At 37.8% G+C, this 21,711-nt stretch overlaps 2 protein-coding genes across 2 annotated transcripts; one reads left to right on the plus strand and one right to left on the minus strand.

Moving 5' to 3' along the window:
- Window positions 1-905: 905 nt before the first annotated feature.
- LOC139980119 (acid-sensing ion channel 2-like) lies at window positions 906-12,115 on the minus strand. The gene is made up of 10 exons (XM_071991508.1): window positions 10,766-12,115; window positions 8,729-8,957; window positions 7,934-8,043; window positions 6,208-6,412; window positions 4,656-4,754; window positions 4,162-4,318; window positions 3,373-3,429; window positions 2,046-2,196; window positions 1,673-1,764; window positions 906-1,222 (listed from the first exon to the last, which is right to left on the minus strand). Exons 1-10 carry the CDS (start codon window positions 11,098-11,100, stop codon window positions 1,056-1,058), a joined length of 1,602 nt encoding a protein of 533 aa, XP_071847609.1. The 5' UTR covers window positions 11,101-12,115; the 3' UTR covers window positions 906-1,055.
- Window positions 12,116-14,841: 2,726 nt separating this feature from the next.
- Window positions 14,842-21,445, plus strand: LOC139979870 (uncharacterized). Its single transcript, XM_071991044.1, has 2 exons — window positions 14,842-15,107; window positions 17,932-21,445. Exon 2 carries the CDS (start codon window positions 17,946-17,948, stop codon window positions 19,590-19,592), a length of 1,647 nt encoding a protein of 548 aa, XP_071847145.1. The 5' UTR covers window positions 14,842-15,107; window positions 17,932-17,945; the 3' UTR covers window positions 19,593-21,445.
- The last annotated feature ends 266 nt before the right edge of the window (window positions 21,446-21,711 follow it).

Consider the following 21,711-nt stretch of genomic DNA (forward strand, 5'->3'; position numbering starts at 1 on the left):
TGGCATGCAGCTGGCATCTTCGCACTGTGAAATGCATGGGATAAAACTGAAATTGGCAAAGTTTTTTTTTTCTGTGATAATTTAAAACTCGAATATGAGCTCAGAGAAATGCACACAACTTTCTGTCGAGCCAAAGAGTTTTTCAATGATGTAAATAACTGTGTAATTTAAGCGACCGAGCGGGGAATGGGGGGTGGGGGTTACAGGTCTGACGAGAAGGGGCGAGTAGGGGTACCTGGTTATGATACGGGTTCCGCTACCCAAATGTTTTCTTTTTGATGTGTTGCCTTTTTGGTATTGAACAAATGATGCGAGAGCAATTGGTAAAATACAATAGTGATTATATATAATATTGACTATATTCATTCATTCATTCCTTCATTCATTGCCTTCATGACATACAGAAACTTCATATTGTTAAAAGTTTTTAATTCATGATTCTAAAAGTCTAAGAATATGATATAACTGAATGTCCCTTCATCATATCGTTCACTTATTAATAATGATACATTTCAGCTACTCTATCATTTCTTTGTTAGTATATGTACATTAATAATGATTGTTTTCATTTTTCCCCTTTTCAGAAACTTTGATCAGAACTTGCCATGCGATTACCATCATATTTATTCACTCACAGATTGTCTCACACTCACTAAACGTTTTCACAATAGGCCTACTATTGATAATATAACACATACAATACTAGAATTATGTTAAAATGTACTTATTGTATTGCTTCTACATGTATATATATATATATATATATATATATATATATATATATCTATATCTATATATATATATATATATATATATATATATATATATATATTTATATATATATATATAAATATATATATATATATATAACAATTCTACATTGTCTACCACCAGACACGCAGGTATGTTGTGACGTCAGTCAACGGCCATGCGAACGTTACAATATTTCAATTTTGAGTCGAAAATATCGCTTTATTAAAAAATATACAATTGTATTTTGAAAGATGATTTGATTCGTTATCGTCGCTATATCACTAACGCAGATGATTAACGAGTTAATCTGACATTCTAATCTCCGGGAAAATGATGACGTCAGCTTTAATCTTCCTATGCTGCCTCAGTCTGTACCATCTTGATAAAGTGACTATACAAAAATCGATAAACTCCACAACAGTCATAATACTAGCTCCCACTAACAGACCCATGAACCCGCCAACGTCACCTGTAGATATTACAAACAAAAAATATATTTATTTCATTTTTCAGTTTCTTTATAATCTGCCAGTCAGTTTTTGTCGTTGCACATTTGCATATCGATTTCATTTTTCTTTTCCTTAAAGCTAGACCGACTATAGATCTGTATTTTTTTTATCAACAAAAGGAGGAATGAGCTTTGGTTGTGTGTGTTTGTGTGGATGAGGGACAAGGAGGAACGAGGGGGGGGGGGGGTAGCAATGGAAGCATTGGGTGATCAAAACTGGGTCCATGCAGCTGTCGTATTGGCTCACGACAATATCTAATAGTCGGTGGTTTGATACTTCTTGTAACGTAGTTCTTATTTTGGAGAGTGATAATTAGTTTGTCGTTGCTCATTTAGATGCCATCAGTTCATTAAAATTCAACCAAAAAGTAAAAGTTGTCGTTTTTGTAGCACTATATGCACACAACTTACCTATTAAAGTAGAAGAATCATAGCCAGAGACCTGTCGGATTTCTTCAAAATTTAACTCTTCAAAATACAAAACGACTTCTAGCAAGTTCCGCCTGGGAAACAAATTAAAGTCACAAAGCCGGTGTAAATTCGCCTAAAAATTTAACCCATAAATATGATTTTTTGAATAGTATGAATAATTTGTTTGTACAGGAATTCAGAGACCATGCTGGAAAGTAGTTATCATTATTACTTAGCTATCTCTTCACTGATATTAATGACTTATGATAAAGATGGCGAAAATTCAGTTGTTTAATGAAAATATCGGATGTTAAATAAAGGATCAAATTGAAAAGTCTTAATAACCAAAACAATCTATGATGAATATCATTACCTTATTTCATCTTTTGAAAATTTCGTCAAGTTTTGTATTTGTTCTGTCACGTGATCAGCTGGCCAGTAGACCTCCGAGACACGCACCTGGTAGACAGTCCTTTCACATGGAATTGGACAATGGCATTTCACTATTCCAGTCTTGTAAGCTTCTGGAAAAAACAGGGGAAAAAGCGGCGAATGTGCAATTAAACCATTAAGTACCGTAAACGGTCCAATGTACTTGTGTATTATCAATGCGCCATTCAGTGCCTGTGTCGAAAATAAATGCTAGTCTATACCAGTTCTAGTCCACAATATTATTCTCAAAAGAATTAAAATAATTACTTTTTAAGCAGAAGTTTTGTTTTAGTACGTTCTAGTTCGCTTTAGAAAAATATGGAAAATTTGACTGCTATAGTAATGTTGCCACAGTTATTCTGGTTCTTGAGATATTCACCATTAAAATATGCTATATCTTTGTGATGCTCCTTTGACGCTAAATTGATGATGGTGTCGGCTCATCAACAAAGGCCTAAATGATAAAGATATGATTATTAATTCTAATAAATATTCAAAACATAATTCTTTTCACAAAAGAGCACCACCGGATGGCATTCACCATCCTTCGTCCGTGACTAATTTGTACGACATTGTAAACATGCCATTTGAATCTCAGCTGTTTAAAGGGATAGTTTCACAAAACTTCAAAGTGTTATAGAAATATCATCTTGCCTTATAGCAGTGGTTTGTAACGGTCTACAACATATCGCAATGGTATTGTGGCTTATGGTTTCCTTTAAGTAAGTTTGGGTGACAAGAGAATTTACGTCACAAACAGCAACCACTGCTCTTCCAATTCGTATTTGTCGCCCTCTTTTACAATGTAAAGGCTAGCTCACAAAATGTATAATGGCTGTCCAGTCTCATGCTCTGATATTAATTTCAAGCCAATTTTTTTATATTTTGTAACAATTGACAACGTATGATTTATTTCATATTGACAATGTAAGACAAATGATGATTAAATGTTCCTGTTGTCATAGAAACAACTTATGAAGAAAATGCTTGAGCAGCCTACAACGTGAAGCCAAAAAAAAGAAGCATCGCTTGATGATACTCTAAATTTAGTGAAGACTTCCTTGTGACGTGTATGTTACCATGGAAACATGTGGACACAGACAGTGCCACAAAAGTATAAAAAGATATTAAAGAATGCTGAACAGTGTGTTTAAGTTCAAATTGACCTTTTGTGTTCAGTTTAGCATATCTAGCAAGTGTTTGGTCACTGTACGTAATACATTGAAATGAAGTTAATATGAATATGTTCCATTATTGGTACACATTACCCTCGGCCGCTTGCACACAGTCATACACAACAGGTGGATCACAAACGGGTGCATTGCCTGTAGACGTGAATACCAAAAACAGTTCTTGATTAAAATAGATGAAATCGGAAAAGGAAATGCGTATCTTTCATAGTTGTCTAAACAAAGATTAAATGGCTTGAAGCGGCTGTTTACTTTCCTGTCTAAATCGGCGGCGCTATGTCGATACTTAAAATGTCATTGTATGAGCAATCAATTGTGTTGATTTCAGATAATGAAGAAACTTTGAACAAATTTGACATGTTGTTCGACTTGACTTTTTCATATGTTGTTCAGTACATTACATTATATGAAGAACATTTGGACAGAATCTAATGAAGGATTGAGAATTGACTGAAAATAAAAGTACATTTAGTGAAAATAATCATAAATAAAAAAAATGAAAAATATTGAATACGCTGCTAGACAATGGCCTGGAACGCCAAAAAGGACAACAACTGATGGTAATATCACTGGTCTAAAATATACTATATGAAGAACATTTCAAACAGAATCTAATGAAGGATTTAAAATTGACTTATGATTCAAGTACATTAAGAGAAAATAATATATGTAGGCTTTCTAACAGTGCGGTTAATTGACATAATGTCTGAGAAATATTACAGAATATTGATCAAACGCTATAAAGTTGGTTAAAATTGGATAACGCTGCTTGACATTTGTCTGGAACGCTAAAAAAAGGACAAGATGAAAAGATTACTGGTATATACGTAAATCGAGACAGGCAGGACCTAATACATGCATGCTCACCGGGCATGTTGAACTTCCTGCAACCGCAAGTTTCGATGACGTAATCTGCTTCGCAGAAGGTTTCGCACAGTTCTACGGTATAGTTGTATTCATTGTAGACGGTGGCGTCGGGCTCCTGTAAACATTGGTAAGTGTACGGGTGTGGAAGATTGATAACCTGTGACAAAGTTAAAAAACAATCATTTATGCCACAGGTCAAAGGTTAATTAATAGTGAGATGTGTAACTGAGTAACAATCAAAAGATGATAAATATAACTAATTATTTCAATATAACTAAATATTTCAAGGTTGTCATAATTCAAACGTATAACGCACAAACGCGATGTGTGGTCGCTCTCTATACAGTGACGTCACAAATTTTGATTTCTCAAGTGAACTGAACAAGAACTTGAAATATTTTCCCGGAGTTTTCTGATTCAGTAGTTGACAGGATTAATGACATCATGTAGACACTTGTGACGTCACGCTACCTCAAGTTAGCCTCTCATCTCACCTTTGTCAGTTTGAGTCCGACCAAGCTCTGGGCACCGGGAGACACTGCAAATCCAAGGCGCTTAACGAAAGGAAATTCATGTTGTCCGTGTACCATTATCTTAAAGACAACGAGAAGACAATATCATAAGTTGAATAGTATAGAATATACCACAGAACATTTGCCTAAGATCATTTGTAGTAGCCATTCCCGCTTACGACTGAAATTGTGATATACACCCGACGATGATCACACAGTCACAGTCTCGATGCAAAGGGACTGGGGTTGAGAGCGGAGCAGTCGTTCAGTTGTTTGGTTTTTCGTGCCCAGGTTCTTTCTTGTCTGACTTTTCATAAAAGGTACCACAGAACATTAGCGATATCAAGTTATCCGATCATGTATATATTATAAAAGAAGGTGATCGAAGGGGAAGGGGAAGGGGTGAGGGGAGGGGGAGGGGAAAGGAAGGTATGAAAGGAGGGGAATAAGCTGCACAAACCACGTTGTCGAAACGAACAGTGAAATTTAACTTGTTGAAATGTTCATGTATACGTGTTGTCGAATTTGACAAAGTAGTATGACTGCGATTGTAAACTCCACGATGCATCTCACTATAGATTCATTGTTGTTATTTTCTCATGTCTCTCATTAGCACAGCTGCTCACTAAGAGTATTATTTTTAGTTCACTATAACGTCTTCCAGTATTTTAGCTCAGTTTATCTCCAGATGTCAGCTATTGTTTCCAGCCCTGTGATATTTTTAAATTTCTAATTGCAGTACCATCTGAAACTTGTAGATGGCGACCTTACCATTTTCGAAACGTTGCGAAGTGTAAGGTTTCACACCACAGTGATTTTTGTTAGTATACAGAAAAAGTTTAATGTATTCTAGAAGAAAACAGAAATTTTTAACGGTTGTGACTTTCTTAGAAAAGAAACTGATTCAGGTGTTGAATATGATAGACATGAAAATTTATTATAAGATATTTTTTTTTGGTGCGTGCAAAATATGTCACAAGGATCGGACTAACGATAATCTGGGGCCCGGGCTGACAGGGCCTTTCGGCGATCATCTGGCCGCAATAATGAAATATAAAAAAATAACTCAGGGGGATCCCCCATTCCCCCCCACCCGCTGCGACAAAATGGTGGGATAAAGTCCATTTCCCAGCACAACGATAAGGACAAGACCCAAATGTTCAAACAACTTGTACGCAAGCGTATATACGGTAATAAATATCGGATTTAATTTTGGAGATTCTGGAGGTCCTGGGACCCCACGGTGTGTCTCTGTGGGCCCTGGGCCAATCCGCCCCTGCATGTTTTGGTATGTATTTTAGATCCTCCTGCAAGCAGGAACTCGCAAAGAAGCCTCATTGGCTTATCAAAGCCGCAAGCTGACCGAAGTCAATCTCTTACATTCATATTTAACGTCCATGATTATGAATTGTTAATTGTCAACAACTCTGTAACTGGACGACATACATTAATCTGGGAGTGACTCGAACCGGGGACCTAATGATTGGAAGGCACCGGCGTTAACCACTGAGCTAACACTCCAAAGGTGTAATACCTTGACGCCTGCTCCTGTGTTGTAGCTGTTGTAGTATTCCCACTGTTCGACATTCAGCCTGAGGAAGAGACCATAATCAAAGCCAGTCTGTTGTACGTAACGCACGTCTTCTTTCTTCTTGGGATTGTTGAAGGTGTAGCAAACTCCAAAATCGGTGAAAGTTTGAGTAAAATTCTCTGGACCACACGGTTCCATCATTTGCCAGCTTTGAAGAAGAAATGACACCCAAAAAAAAAAGACCCTTTAATAAAAAACTATAAATATATATGCTATATATTGCAAGAGATCGGGATTGTTGAAAACTTACAGAATTTTCCGTCCGGGAACGCGTTTCCGAAAGCGTGAAAGTTTAATGCCAGCGTCTATTTTGCGTATACCGTGTCAAGTTGTAGTCTTGTCTATGTATGTGACAGCATTCTCATAACTATACTAACGCGGTTAAATTTCGACGACACGTTGACAAAAGTATCACATAACTGAAAACGTTGTATTGATTGGTTATTTACAACACGTATATTATAATAGACATGTCGTGGTTATGGCCCAATTGGCTTGCCATACAAAATAGTAGCGTTTCGTTGCTATGGTCAAGACAGTTGTGTTTTGATTCTATGCCAGGTTAACCACATCCTGCAGTATCTCTTCTGATATTTTGCAAATATTAATTGATGCTTTCGTAAGTTGAAAATTAGCAACATATCTCGGTTTTAGTTTTCAATATTTCGAGCTAAAATCATGATCATATGACATTTTTATCTCATCATTTGTACATTTTCCTGCATATTTCATACACACAGACGGTACGTATCTCTATGACTATATACCCCTACAGTTCATAGTCTATCATAAACTTGTTTACGATATACGGTTAGTTGGCATGGCATTCAACTAACGTTAGTTTACCAGCATGTAGATAAATTTGTAACTGATGTTTGTTCAGCACTTCATCGCCACAACCATATAAGGTCATGATACGTCGACAATGATAAAACGATTTGTCAAAGTTTGATTTAATTGATGTTTTCGTACCGATTACGAAGCCATCAAATGAGCGGAAGAGTAAATAATGATCGTAATCCAATGGCAAGGCTTTACATTGGATATTGAAAGGTATTAGAGAAGAGCCCATATTGTGTTATGCATGAATGAAGTACTATAATGATCTAAAAAGTGAACTTTATTAGAAAATATATCTTATTTCATAGATATCTAAATTCCCTGCTTTTTTTATTATGAAATAGAATGAAATGAAATAATAAACGCAAGATTGAATCCGACTTTCATGAGTCATGTAATTGAAATGAAACTAACCTGAATAGGGGAGGGTTAGAGGAACATACCCCGGGCCTGGATTCCATTAGGGGACCCGAGGAAACATGGTATGAAGAAACATGTTCGAGGTTTGGTGACATAATAATGTCCCCGGGTTTGCCATGCATCTCGACTCACACCCCGCCCCCCCCCCTCCAGGTGGGGTAAACTTCGTCCTAACATGTAAATGGCTTCCAACTAAAAATTGGTATTGCGGAATTATTGTTTTCATACGTTCTATAGCTTTTTTATTCTCCTATCAACCTGCACAAGAAAATAATAAACTTTCTTACCCATATTATTATTCGACAAAATACTTGAAACTGGTATCCCCATTAATTTTTTTATTAATAAATATATACACGAAGAAACATAACTATTATTTTAAGAACTATTAGTAAAGTAATAATAATACCTGCATTCTATAATCATATCCTCTTTCTGGTGGGCGGCATTGAGGATATCTTGAGTTAAATTACGACCGGTGAAATTATATTCTTTCCAGACATACGATTCGTTGGGGACCTGAAAGGAGTATCAGACATTTTATACATAATCATCGAAACAGGTGACAGATCTAAGATTAATGGATAAGGCCTACAGCGTCGCTTGACTTCGAATATCTTAACTATATGTGTACCCTACATCAACCCTTTAAATACACCCAAATTGTCCCTCCACCGTTCAGGGACTATATGCGTACCCTGCATCAACCCTTTAAACATACCAAAATTGTCCCCCCCCCCTCCACCGTTCAGGGACTATATGTGTATACCCTGCATCAACTCTTTAAACACACCCAAACTGTCCCTTCCACCGTTCAGGGATGAATGGAGTAAAAACAGTCAGAACTGACTAACTATTCTTTTACTCTTGTCTGAACTATTCTTATAAGACGAAATGTTAGCATAGAACAAACACAATATGAAGAACTGGAAGAAACTTAATACAAATGTGATAAAGTGAAAATAAAGTCATTAGCTTGATTATTGACAACTTTGATTTTAACTAATACAGTAAAAAAAGAAAAAGCTGTGACAATTTTAAATTTAATGGATTACATAGTCACTTGACCTCGGATATCTGCAAACAAAGTATCAATCAACGTATGCAGAATGATGAAACATGACAATACAAAATCCGATAACCATAAAGCTTAAAAACTAGAGTAGGGAAGAAGGGCGCGACAATGTATATTATAATGACTCACGTGAAGTGTTGGATAGAGAAGTTCCAAGATGGCGGCCTGATCTTCCGTGAGATTTGATTTTCGCCATTGGTTATAGTTACAGACGGTAACCGCGGGGAATGTGACGTTATCAACGTACTGCAGAGTCACCAAACTCGATACCGGAAAACTGAAAAATTTACTCAGGTTTTTAATAACTCCTTGTACTACTATAACGATGAATACCACCAGCAGAATCATCCAAAATGCTCTAGAAACACAAAACAGTAAAAAACAAAACAGTAAATATGTTGATAGACATTAATACGGTATGTACCGTGCATCTGTGAGGTTTACAGATCTGTTGAACACGTCAAAATTAAATATTTATTGAAATTTCATGACAAAATGAGGCGCATATTAAGTTATAAAGATATGGGTACCCGTCCCACGATACGATACCTTTGCCTCCCCGTCACCGCCCCCACTAATTCGCTTCTGCTTCCCGTCGCCTTTTAAAAGGTAATCTATTTGAATTTAGTATAAATATTGCACATAAAATGTGTTGATGAAAATATAAACTATCTGTTGAACATTTTGAAATAACTAATAGGCCTATGCGTAATAGTAACATCTGAAGTGAAACAACACCATGATATGACGTCACGCAGTCACAGTCATAATGTAGATTTTGTGTCGGAGGACGGTTCAGTCATATAGCTTCGAAATTTAACTTTACCATACGATACGGTTAAATTATTGAAACTGCACCTGATCTATTTCAAACACAAACAACTCTGTTTGAATGACAAAACACATAAATAGTCTACAGGCTACAACATTTATGATGTAATTAATTTAAGTGAATCATTAATCAGATTTGACTATGTGGGTGGTCTATCTGCAGGCATTTTTTATGATTAAATGATTCATTAGTATCAACATCAAGTAAACGTTAATCACAACGAATCGAGGGTATATTAAATGTAGTTATAAATACATTTAGATTCACAAAAAAGGCTATAGAACTAAATAATATACAGAAGGCTATTGTTGCTGGAGTTGTGTTTTGTTTTTTGTTTTCTTGGTATGTGTGAAATTGTTTGCATTTAGACCGAGGACTTGAACAAAGTCCTCAGACGTAAGAATCACAACGTCCTCGGAAGGATTCTATTGTTAAAGAGTATTGTTAAGGTTAGGGTACATGGATTTGAACAATGGAAAAAACAATGGGGTCTATACACACATGTGTGTGTTTGCAAGAGTGTTTAAATATGTTACAGACTGGCATTGAACTATCAAACTCAACGTGTGTATAGACGAGGTGAAGAATGAAAATGTACTTTGTGTGAGATTTGGGGTATTTCCCATCGCTGATTACTATTGTTTTCTTCCTATGTGTTTTAAAAACTAAAATGGAGAGCATAGGGGGTGGGGGGGGGGGTGCGGTCAGACGCAATGGTATACCTTACGTATATAAGATGTAAGCAGGCATTCTTACTTTATTTATTTATTATCATTATTTTGTGAGGTAATCTCATTCCTAAATGTATTGAAAATATAAAAAAGATATAAATCATGTCGAAACACTTTATTGACTATGCTTTAGATAACGCTTGAATATGCAAATGCCAAAAATTGAAGCCAACCGTAAAGATTGGTAACTGAAATCGTTTAAGCGTTCTTCTGTACAGTTTTGAAGAAGCGTCCGACTTCACTGTTGTTTTTTTGTCTTGTACCCTGCATGGGCAGAAACTGTTCCAGGGATTACCCAAATTTTTTAGCCCGTACCGCTCTGTCGACAGAGCACTCTAAGGTTCGTATTGAAGAAGATTCTGATTTCGATACCGCTAAACTATTGCAAAGATTTCTCGAAATTTCAAAATTTGTGTTTACTGTCAGTTCCTTCCAAGAATTCGGATTTCTGTCTATGATTTGTGTAAATATTATATATACACATTTTTCAATCTTCGTTCTCTCCAAAGAACCTTAAACAAATATAAAAAATATTAAAATATTTATATAAATTATTCGAAATTGTACATTTAACCTCGTTTTATTGTTCTTGAAAGACTTTACCTTCTCCAAAAGTTTGCCGATGAATTTGCCGCATGCCTCATTCCGTGCAAAGTAGTAGTTTCAACAAATCGTTTCCATCGGGGACCTGCCGTAATTCCGCATCCACAAGACCTTGACCGTTTTGGTTTTTTCTTCTTCATCGTCGTTGTTTTTGTTGGTTGTTTCTTCTTTTTATTCGACTGAAATATATATTTCTGCTGTTTTTTACTCGAACATTTGGACACCTTTTCTTTCTTTTCCTGATTTGATTGGATTTGACAAGAAGAAATTGATTGCACAGGAAGATTGAATGTTTGAAGGTCGCGGTCATTGTCTGCGTAGGTCCAACTATCCATTTTGCAAAAAACACAAAAAAAAACCGAAGTTTCAAAATGAATTATTTCTTATTTAATCAAATGTATGTAACCATTTCCAGTTACTGATTACGATAATGACTTATTTCCGGATTTCATATATTATCATCAATCTGTATTCTTTCTTTGTTGACCATACAGCAAATGAATGATATTTTTAATGATCAATCTACAAAACAGAAAGTAAGGTTCTCCTCAAATGAAAATAATCTTTCCAGAAAAAAATAAGGATTTTTTTTTTACATATTTCCTTTTTTTTTTAAATCCAGTCAGGATAAGGTATTTGCAAGTTGGGATTCCAACCAAATGAAAGTGAACATGTAATACACTTTTGTGAAGTCAGACATGGTACGGTATGGTTTTTCTTACGAAGATAGATTTCTTATTCTAAGACGAATCTCTCCCTGTAATGGCATTTTCTTTAAGATTTAGTTAAAGATCCAAGACTCGTGTCTAGGAAAAATTAAAAACTTGCAAAAAGAACGCCTTTTTTAGTAAATTAAATCCAAAATGCTGTCTCTAACTCTTTGAAGGTGTAGTCTTTCTAAGAAACCACATAAATCCCAGTGGAATTTAGAGGTTCTCCTGCAGCTCAGAATTGGGACAACACATTAAGACAATGTCTATCAATGTGTGGAAAACAATAGGCTTTTGTTTTCACCAAATCTCTTTTTCACAGTTCCGGGTTTTTTTCCTCCAAATAATAACAATTTATACAACTGTACAGAAAATGTCTTTTATTACAAAGCTCAAATATATCCACGAAAACTTTCGATGTTATTATTGCATGTAAAAACGCAAAAAAAAAAAAAAATTGGAGTTATTTACCAAGCAATAATTTAATTAAAATAACTGAAAAATGAAACAAAACGGTGACGTAACAAATCAAATATGAAATGAACAGCCTTTTAGATATTCCTTTATCCGATTTCGATTGTTTTTTAAGAAAGAAAAGAAAAGAAAAAGCCTGTTGGCTTCAAAATATTGCGTTGTTTAGCCGCCGGAGGTTACGCAGTAAGTGTCGTCTTCTAAGTTGAAATATTAAAACTACATTACACCTAATGACACCAATGCCATCCCACATCCGATCGTGCCTAAAAGCAAAGAAAAAGAAGAAAAAAAAGCCCATTTGGAAAAAAAAAAGCAGCTATAAATTTCGATCAAGATTGAATGCAAGACAATCTTCTAAAACTGTTTGATTATCTCTTCTTTGAACGCATTAGCCGGCCGTATCTAGGCTGTTTGCGTCTATAAACCAGTCATGGGACTATATCTTGCCACGCAAGGAGAGTGTTAAATAGGACGGAACATCTCAGTGAGTGTCGTAAGGAGTTTGGTCCCTATCAAGATGACGAAGAGGAGGATGAAGAGGAGGATGATGATGGGAAGATGAAGATTGATAATCGTCACGAACGCATCTCCTTTTCTTTCTTTTTTTCTTTTTTTGTTTGTTTCTTCTTTTTTTTTCTTGAGTTAAGAACCACTCTTGATCTTGTCAAAATCTTCCAAGATTCGACAACCATGCAGTCTACTCAACAAACATATAGGTGAGAGATATATCAGAGAATCGTCTTGTTCCTTGTCAGTCTTATTTCAGGGGGAGGGGGGGGGGGAGAGGGCAGTGGCGTAGGAAGGTACTTTTGAGTGGGGGGCTGAAGACTGATGGCCGGCCTGGGGGAGGGGTCTAAGGGGAGGGGGACAATTGGAATTTTTTGCATTTCCAGGTGGCCTCAGATGCAATTTGGTGCAATATAGCACACTTCAACACCCACTCCATTTTGTAAACTTAATTTTGTATTTTCACCTGGCCTTAGATGCAATTTGGTGCTCCAAATGAGATTTTTTGAGGGGATGGGGTAGGGGAGGTGAGGTGGGGCCTCTATCCTTTTATATATAGGTCCGGTTAGTTGAGAAGCTTAGAGATTAGTTGCGGCTGTGCGTGAGGGTGTGTGGGGAAGGGGAGGGGGTTCAACATCTAAGAAAAATTATGTGTAGCTATGTAAATATTAATAAAGTAATCTCGCCCCTAATAGTTTCTTTCCATGGGAGAGGCTATCTTTTCCCTTTTACCCAACCTGAGTTGTGCCAATTCAAGGGGGAAAAAAGATCACGTTAACCGAAATAGGCGTCCCCCTCCCCATTCTCTCTCCTCTGCTCCCTTTAAAAACATAGTCCAGATGAAACTTAAGTTTTTTTGACTGATGAAAGCGGAACACATTTCTCAGCATCCTGATGAAATTTGCATCCAATTCCTACACATAGTGTTCTCGATACATTGATACTTGAAATCGTCACATGTTTTTTTCTCACAACTATAGCGCTTCTATGTATAATTGTAATATAATGTAATGTAATGTCGACCGCTAGGAAGCCATATATGTGTGTGGGAGAAGCCGAATGTCTTATAACTTATAGTTCATGTCAAGTGGCTATTCAGTTTACAGGTTGAATGTTTTATTTATTTTTGTTAAATCGGATGAACGTTTCACACGAGCGAACATTGGATTCCTCCTGGATGAACAACCCATATAACTTAGGCCGACAGGGGCGGGGTGGGAAGGGGTGGAGTGGGTCTATCCCCACGACCTCACTGATGCCACTTATGCACCTACCGACTTTATCGCTCGACCGTATCACTGGTACATATGCCGCCGCAGATGTATGCTTCAAGTTAACACACCGGCCATACTGGACAAACAAGAATAATGGGGGGGGGGGGGGAGAATATGCTTTCCAAACTTTATTATTTATTTAATTGTCCACGATCCGTCTTCCCCATTCCCCCTCCCCCTCCTACGCCGCCACTAACGCCTACATGTCCAGCAACATGATGTTACGGCTCGCACTTGACAGAATCACAAAATGGAATTTATTCTAGGTAATCATTCCTTGGAACAGTCTAGCATACATTATTGGTTAAATACGAATTATAAATCTCTTTATTCTTGCTTCATTCTTGCAAGGCCCGTAGTCAGAGTAACCCATTTTTTTTGGGGGGGGGCACATCAACGCAGGGGGTTCGCCGTCCTAGGGGAGGGTTATAAGGGGAGAGGGTTCCCCCTCCCTTTTGACAAAAGTTTGCTTATCTCAGTGCCTAGAGGCCAAGTGATGCACAATTAGGTTATTGTTGGCCTAGGCCATAAAACTGATTAAAACTGGGCGGTAGTTTTGGTGGTTTATATATGTTTAATGGGATAGGAGTTTTTTTCCGTACAAAACCTTACCATTTTTTATTGAGCTAGAAATTTGAAGAAAAAAATTGTTGAAGGGGGGGCCACGTGTCTCCCGTGATCCCCCCTCCCGCGGCTACTTGCTTGCATATTTTACCGTAAACCGCTTCCTAGAGAGTCAGCTTGTAATATAAGATTAACCGCTTGAAACAATTCTATTCTCAAGTGGTCTATCGTAAGCTTTTCGCTTGCCTGCATAATATCCTGCCATGCGATCAAGACAAGATGTACCGTTGTGTTACGCAGGTTAGTTCAGTTGCAATACCATTCACACCTCTTGTTGTATATATAGCCGTTATGATGACCACAACCGTATAGTACTCAGAATTCATTACAAGACACTACACTTTGGCTTTTCTAGTATTTCCCAACGAAGTTGAGTTAATGTTTAACTTTGTCCTCGATGCGTTAACGCCTTCTTGTCAGAAGAGGATTTTTTTTTGGTAACCATTTGCAGTGACGGTGAGTTTAACGTGTATGCGCTGATAGATAATATCCATGCCAACACACAAACAATTTATTGCGTGTCCAATCAACCCATGGTAGCGAACACCATGAACTTACATTACTACTCGAAGGGAAACGAATAGGGCAACACTATTTCATCTAGACTACTACACGTCGTACCGCACAAAATTATTAATATATCTTTCTTAGAGAAGAAGAAAAAGTTTAAGAAGAAACGTGTCTTTTCAACGAAGTAAAAGGAAATTTATTTGAAATATTTAAGCAGTTTCGCCCCATACCGGTTACGATCAGGTGAGATATATATATATGTTTTATCTTCTCGAGAAGTTAACACAATTTAATAAAAAGATAGGAATGATGACAATTCCACGTGATCTTCGAAGCATTGGTTTACTGTAAACGAACGAAATATTCTGTTTTCTGTAATTTAGGGCATGTGGTTTACATATTTTGTTTTTTACTTACTTGAATTTTACTTTTTTTTAAAAGATAAAACGAATGAATCGATAGAAGAGAAGGTACTAAGAGAAATATCCAATCTCTGGTAGTAGGATGAAATAAAACTGAGACAAAAGCGTAACATACTTTCTTGTAAAAAATGTGGAAACAGATCGTTATATTTATGGACATACATCATTTATTATTCATATTGTTGAGAGTTAATATTTGATTTGATTTGAAAGAAAAGTCCAGGTAATTTAGAACAGATGTCGTGATGACATAATATACACCGGGTGTTGCCACATGCATTCACAAAATACTAACAAATGTAAGAAAAGGAAATGAAACTTATAAATATCTTCGTCATACAAAATGCTATGAGGATGTGTTTTTTTGTTACCTAAAGATTAAAAGAACCTCAAGCAGTTTAACTAGGTAACCAAGGTAACTGAACTGACGTCACGTGGGAGCATGCTAGTGATATATTTACGACTAGTTACTCGCTGACTTTGGAGAAGAAATTGATTAAAATTAACAAGACTCTTTTTGTTTTGGCATTCGAAATGAGAAGATGCTGACCGCGGTTTTAGACTTAAAACAACCTTGTCTGCAAAAAGTAAGCAATTAAGACACGAAACAAAAGAAGCAGATACTGTTGAGTTCAAAGCGCCAAGTTCCCATAACAACAAATTATGTTTTTAAATTCAGGAAAATTTACTCAAATATAAACGTTTATTATTTATTCTTAAATGTTATTTGTACTTATTATGTACTAAACGGAATATGAAAATGAACAAAGATATTGTTACATAATCTATTGTTAGTTTATTATCAGTCAGTATGAGTATTTACTTGAAGAAGTAAAAGTTGGTGTATCACCAATCCCCTCCATCCCGGATTCTAAACCTAATCATTGTCCCCTCCCTAACCCGCTCCCCCACTGTGTTCGAAGATATTGTGCCAAAAGAAATATGAGAGTAGTAACATACGCCAATTTGTAGAGTTTTAATGCGAGAGGCGCATCTACCCTCTTGAACTGAGGGATGGGAGGGGGAAAGGGAGGGCTAAGTTGTTAAGACGACCAGAGGAGGGGTGTACGTGAGAAATTTTGTTAAACTGAAGAGCAATTGTGCTAACTTTTGAAACCAAGTCGAAGATTTTCGACTGTTTAGGTTGCACAAAGAATACCTGTACTATATATTGTACAATATATATTTTATGTCTGCCAGTGGGGGGAGGGGGATCTGAATTATAATATTGTAATAAATAAGAAAACAAAACATATCAAATTGATGAACAATGTGGCGCAATGATATCATATTTAGACTTGATCAAGTCCTAAACCTAACACGTGAAGGAACTTTAAATTTGTGATATCTCACAAAATGGAATGATATTTTGCTTAGTAGTTTGTGTGTGTCTCATGTAAGCTGCAATCGACAAGCAATGACGTACGGACGCCTACACACACACACTGGAAGATTGTCTACAGGCTATATCAGCAAGTTTGTCTTCCTATCAGGTTTTTTGACAGCAATTCCTTTCGTCCTAAATGACGATGACCAAAATAGATAAATTACGAACATTAATTGCGAAAACTAAGTTTCTTCAGGTAAAGTGTTCTACTCTGTCCGTCCGCCTGTCTTTCTGTCCTTCTGTCTTTATGTCTGTCTGTCTGTGTTTATGTAAATCTGGGCCAACTTTCAATTATAAGACAAGTAGACAGTTACCCCCCCCCCTCCCTCCCCCGCCTCACCGCAGCCTGCCTCCCCAACCCACTACCTCGCGGTTTAAATGAAGACCAACATAACGCCTATACTGGAGTAAACCTTCACGACACTGCGTAACAATTTGAACAAACCACACATATATAGATTAAAAGAACAGGAGCGACGTTATAATTTCTTTAACTGTATAATATTAATCGTATAACTTCCGCTGTACCAATATTCAAGACACCACCCTCTCTTTAAGCAATGGCTATTTCGTATTTGTCACTTATTATATTATATTAACATATTACGAGAGTCTTTGAACTTTGTTCGGCCGTTGTTTGCTGACTGGATAACTATTCCAATAGGAGTGGAGGCAACGCATAGTTTGGACAGAACGGACACTTGCCAACGTCAACAAAACATAGAATGGTTGCCGGGAGAAATAAGATCGGACAGATGCTATAAAAAGAAAAGAGTTATGATATGAACAGATCCCTTCAAGTTGGCGTTACAACAAAACAATGAAAACATGTTAAGGAAACCATTGTTGCTAACAACAAAAGAATCAGTCGCGTGTAGGCAAACACAATTAGCTCGGCGATACCGGTAGCCTACACACACTTGGGATTTCGAAAAAGTTGTGAGTTGTGTCAGTACAGACTATGCATTTCTTTGTTCTTTGAGTTTTCAATAATGTAGGCCTATCTTATATATACGGGGCGCGGATCCAGGGGGTGGGGATGTGGGAAGGGATGGTGTATCCCACCCCCCAAACAAGGTTTGTATTTTAGCACAAGCTTTTTTTCTTGCATTGCAGTCGGAACCAGCGACCCCACGCTTAGAATTCTGAAGTGATTGGCCTTTCAGAGATCTTGAAATATTGCGGCAGGAATAATTTTCTCAAGTTAATGTTAGAAGCCATATATTCTAATACATATATTATATACTTATCTTTGCAGATACATATACAATAATGGGCAGGATCATCATCAACGTCACGTACGGCGCCGTGCTTATTCTTGCGACATTCTCTGTGGCATTCACTCAATCAACCGTCCTTTACACCGATCTGATGAAGACTGAAGAGATTACTTTCCTGACAGATGCACCACCTGGAACTACTCTTGCCAGAGACCTACTGACGACGGGTGCAGCAACCAGGGGTGACGATTTAACGAGAGCTGCCACTAATGCTGCAACTGACGCTGCCACTGACGCTGTCACTGACGCTGCCACTGACGCTGCAACTGATGCTGCAACTGATGCTGCAACTGATGCTGCAACCGATGCTGCCACTGATGCTGCCACTGATGCTGCCACTGATGCTGCCACTGACGCTGCCACTGATGCTGCCACTGATGCTGCCACTGACGCTGCCACTGACGCTGCCACTGACGCTGCCACTGACGCTGCCACTGACGCTGCCACTGATGCTGCCACTGACGCTGCCACTGACGCTGCCACTGACGCTGCCACTGACGCTGCCACTGATGCTGCCACTGACGCTGCCACTGACGCTGCCACTGATGCCGCCACTGATGCCGCCACTGATGCCGCCACTGATGCTGCAACTGACGCTGCCACTGACGCTGCCACTGACGCTGCCACTGACGCTGCCACTGACGCTGCCACTGATGCTGCCACTGATGCTGCCACTGATGCTGCCACTGACGCTGCCACTGACGCTGCCACTGACGCTGCCACTGACGCTGCCACTGATGCCGCCACTGATGCTGCCACTGATGCTGCCACTGATGCTGCCACTGATGCTGCCACTGACGCTGCCACTGACGCTGCCACTGATGCTGCCACTGATGCTGCCACTGACGCTGCCACTGACGCTGCCACTGATGCTGCCACTGATGCTGCCACTGACGCTGCCACTGATGCTGCCACTGATGCTGCCACTGACGCTGCCACTGATGCTGCCACTGATGCCGCCACTGATGCTGTCACTGACGCTGCCACTGATGCTGCCACTGATGCTGCCACTGATGCTGCAACTGACGCTGCCACTGATGCTGCCACTGACGCTGCCACTGACGCTGCCACTGATGCTGCCACTGACGCTAACACAGAAGGTGATGGAATCACAAAAGCTGTCACAACTCAAAGTAATCCGGTGGATGCAACGACTGGAACTACTACTATAGCTACGACGAAAAGTGTTCCTTCTACAACATCATTGGTTACAGAACTCGGGCAAACAGAAACTGTTGTCTTTACGGATTTCACAACTTCTAAGCTCACAACAGCGACTGCGGCAAAGACGACGAAAACCTCGCCACCGGTCGAACCTACGTCGCCGTCCTCGAAAAGACCCACGGAACCTGCCGGGTCTAAAGAGCCATCAGGATCGTCAAACCCAGAGAAATTGAGCGGTGGTGCAATTGCCGGTGCCGTGATCGGTTCGGTAGCTGGTGCTGCATTGATTGTCGGTGGCTCGATAGGTGGTTATTACTACTATTCAAAGGGTAAACGTACTATTCAACCAAGTGACGACACCCAAGAATTAAAATCGTACACAAATCAAGACGAAGAGGCGGAGATTGGAGGGAAGGGATCCCCTCCTCCTGTAGAGGAGGTCCATGTTAACAATGGAGTAGAGGATAACGTCTGAAACTAGAGATAACATCATATTTTCGGGAGACAATGCACGGATATAGCCTTACCATGCGTATTAATAACCAGTATTATATATAGTGATATCATTACTACCTGACGTCAATGTGACTATAATGCAGTGGTGGGTGATGTGCATGAGAGGTAACCACATACAAGAGTTGAGCTGCGTTCCATTGTTTATAATACAGGACAATGCATATCCCGTTTATTCATTCGTCTTTCATATACATTAATGATTTCTTCTCTTTCAAAATGAATGGCAAGCTGAGTGGTATATGGTGTAATCCTTGAATTTTACGCCCAAGTTTTATATGCAAATTAAGTTAGGTGTCGCTGTTCGTTTCAAAGAGTATGTATGCGATTGCCTTCCCCATAACAAAACTATAAAGGAGAAGGATGTGGAAACATAAACTGCTTTAAGTCACGGGCAGATCCAGGTTGGGAGGAGAGGGGTATAAAGGAATGTCTCTCTTGCATCTATGAACTAAACATTAGCTACGGATATGTTTCTCAAAACAGGTACATTTCAAGTTATTAAATAGGCTATCCTTATGAATTATGCTGTGTCTTTCAATAACAATACATGAAAATAAACCGTAGGTATTTTTTTTTTTCGAAGTTATCTTTCTATACCTATTTCAACCAAACAGTTGAGAGTGTGGTTGATTGGGTTGAGGGGCCTCAAGAGGCAACCATTCAAAGAAGATAAACACAAAATTAATTTTGGTCGATTTGTTGGGTTAGGGAGTTTACTATTTTTTTATATTTTTGTCTGCACTTAAAAATGCTAGTTTTACTTGTATATAAATATTTTAATGCCAAAATATGTTTCATCCGTTTAATCAGTTTTTTTTTTCTCTTTTGTTTGTTGTAGTTGTGACTCTTAGAAAATATATATTTTAGGTTGGTTGACGTATATAGCAATACTTCATATATATTACACATTCTTGTAAATGATATTGTCATTGTTGACAACATGAGAACAAGAAGGAGCTAATGTAGATTTTGTAAAGGGCTATTCGAGTTAAGGCTTTGTAAGCTTTAAGACGTCTACCCTGAACAGATTTAATCAGAGAAAGTGATTATTTTATGTTAATTGCAATAAGATGACGTAATTATTGAGTCATCAGCTGAATGTATAGAAAGGCTGCGCTACTCTTAGTAAACAGCTTCGACAATGGAACAATGAATATTAATAGCTATTCTCACATTCTTCATGTAACTTTTAAAACTTGTTCCAAAGATCAAAATTATCTTGTTCTTATCTTGAGACCAAGCAAATCATCGTTTTTCATATATCCGATAGCAATGTTATTGTTTTCATGAAACATTTTTTTATAAAATGCTTAAAGAGAGTGAGAAAAAGTGTTCTTTCATTCGGAAGGTTATGGAGTTAAAAAGACTATAATGTTGTCCATTATGTGACATGAAAGTGCGTTTAGGAAGGAATGGTACATAATCGATGGGAAATTTTAATCAAGGTAACAATTTGAAGACATTTATAAGTAGGATTACTCACATTCTCGAAGAAAATTTCTTAAGCAAAAACATCTCAACATAAGTGTCTCATTGGTATGATTTTAAGACTTTTTTCCAAGTCTGTATATCTGTACATATATGAATATACATAAAAACTGAAATTCCGTCCAACTAGAACAACTCTTATTAAGCTTTATATTACCAACAACTTAGGTATCAGCTGTTTAGCGAGATATTAATCTCTAAATTAATGGGTAAATGTTTCTTCTGCATATGTTGGTTTTCTTTTCTTTTTGGTATATTTTATCATAATATGATAAATTTGTTTCGTTTGATGACGAGTCAAGTTTAATATTAAATCATGATTCTTAATGAATATGTACTTATTTTGTAAGAAGACGTTCTCTTTCCGCTCTTCTGTTTTCAGTTCATCTTTGGTGCTCAGCTTGAAGATAACAAATTGTACCATTTAATCGTGATAGGTGCCAATAACCCTAACTTTGCCAGCTAGGTACAGTCAAAAGTGTCCACAAACCTTCCAATTTCTCAATAACCCTCGCTTTTCAAAACACCGGTACCTGTTTTGGACGCGGCCATGCATGAGGTCCAGGTAGTCCCAGCTAGCACGTTAATGT

This window comes from Apostichopus japonicus, chromosome 14 (genome assembly GCF_037975245.1).
Source record: "Apostichopus japonicus isolate 1M-3 chromosome 14, ASM3797524v1, whole genome shotgun sequence".
NCBI lineage: Eukaryota > Metazoa > Echinodermata > Holothuroidea > Aspidochirotida > Stichopodidae > Apostichopus > Apostichopus japonicus.

Excerpts from the sequence above, each read along its gene's own strand:
- LOC139980119 (XM_071991508.1), bottom strand. The coding sequence starts at position 11,100 with ATGGATAGTTGGACCTACGCAGACAATGACCGCGACCTTCAAACATTC. Across the intron at positions 2,197-3,372 it reads CTGTGTGCAAGCGGCCGAGG|AAGCTTACAAGACTGGAATA; the intron begins GTAATGTGTACC and ends TGTTTTTTCCAG. Across the intron at positions 1,765-2,045 it reads TTTTCAAAAGATGAAATAAG|GCGGAACTTGCTAGAAGTCG; the intron begins GTAATGATATTC and ends TTTGTTTCCCAG.
- LOC139979870 (XM_071991044.1), top strand. The coding sequence starts at position 17,946 with ATGGGCAGGATCATCATCAACGTCACGTACGGCGCCGTGCTTATTCTT.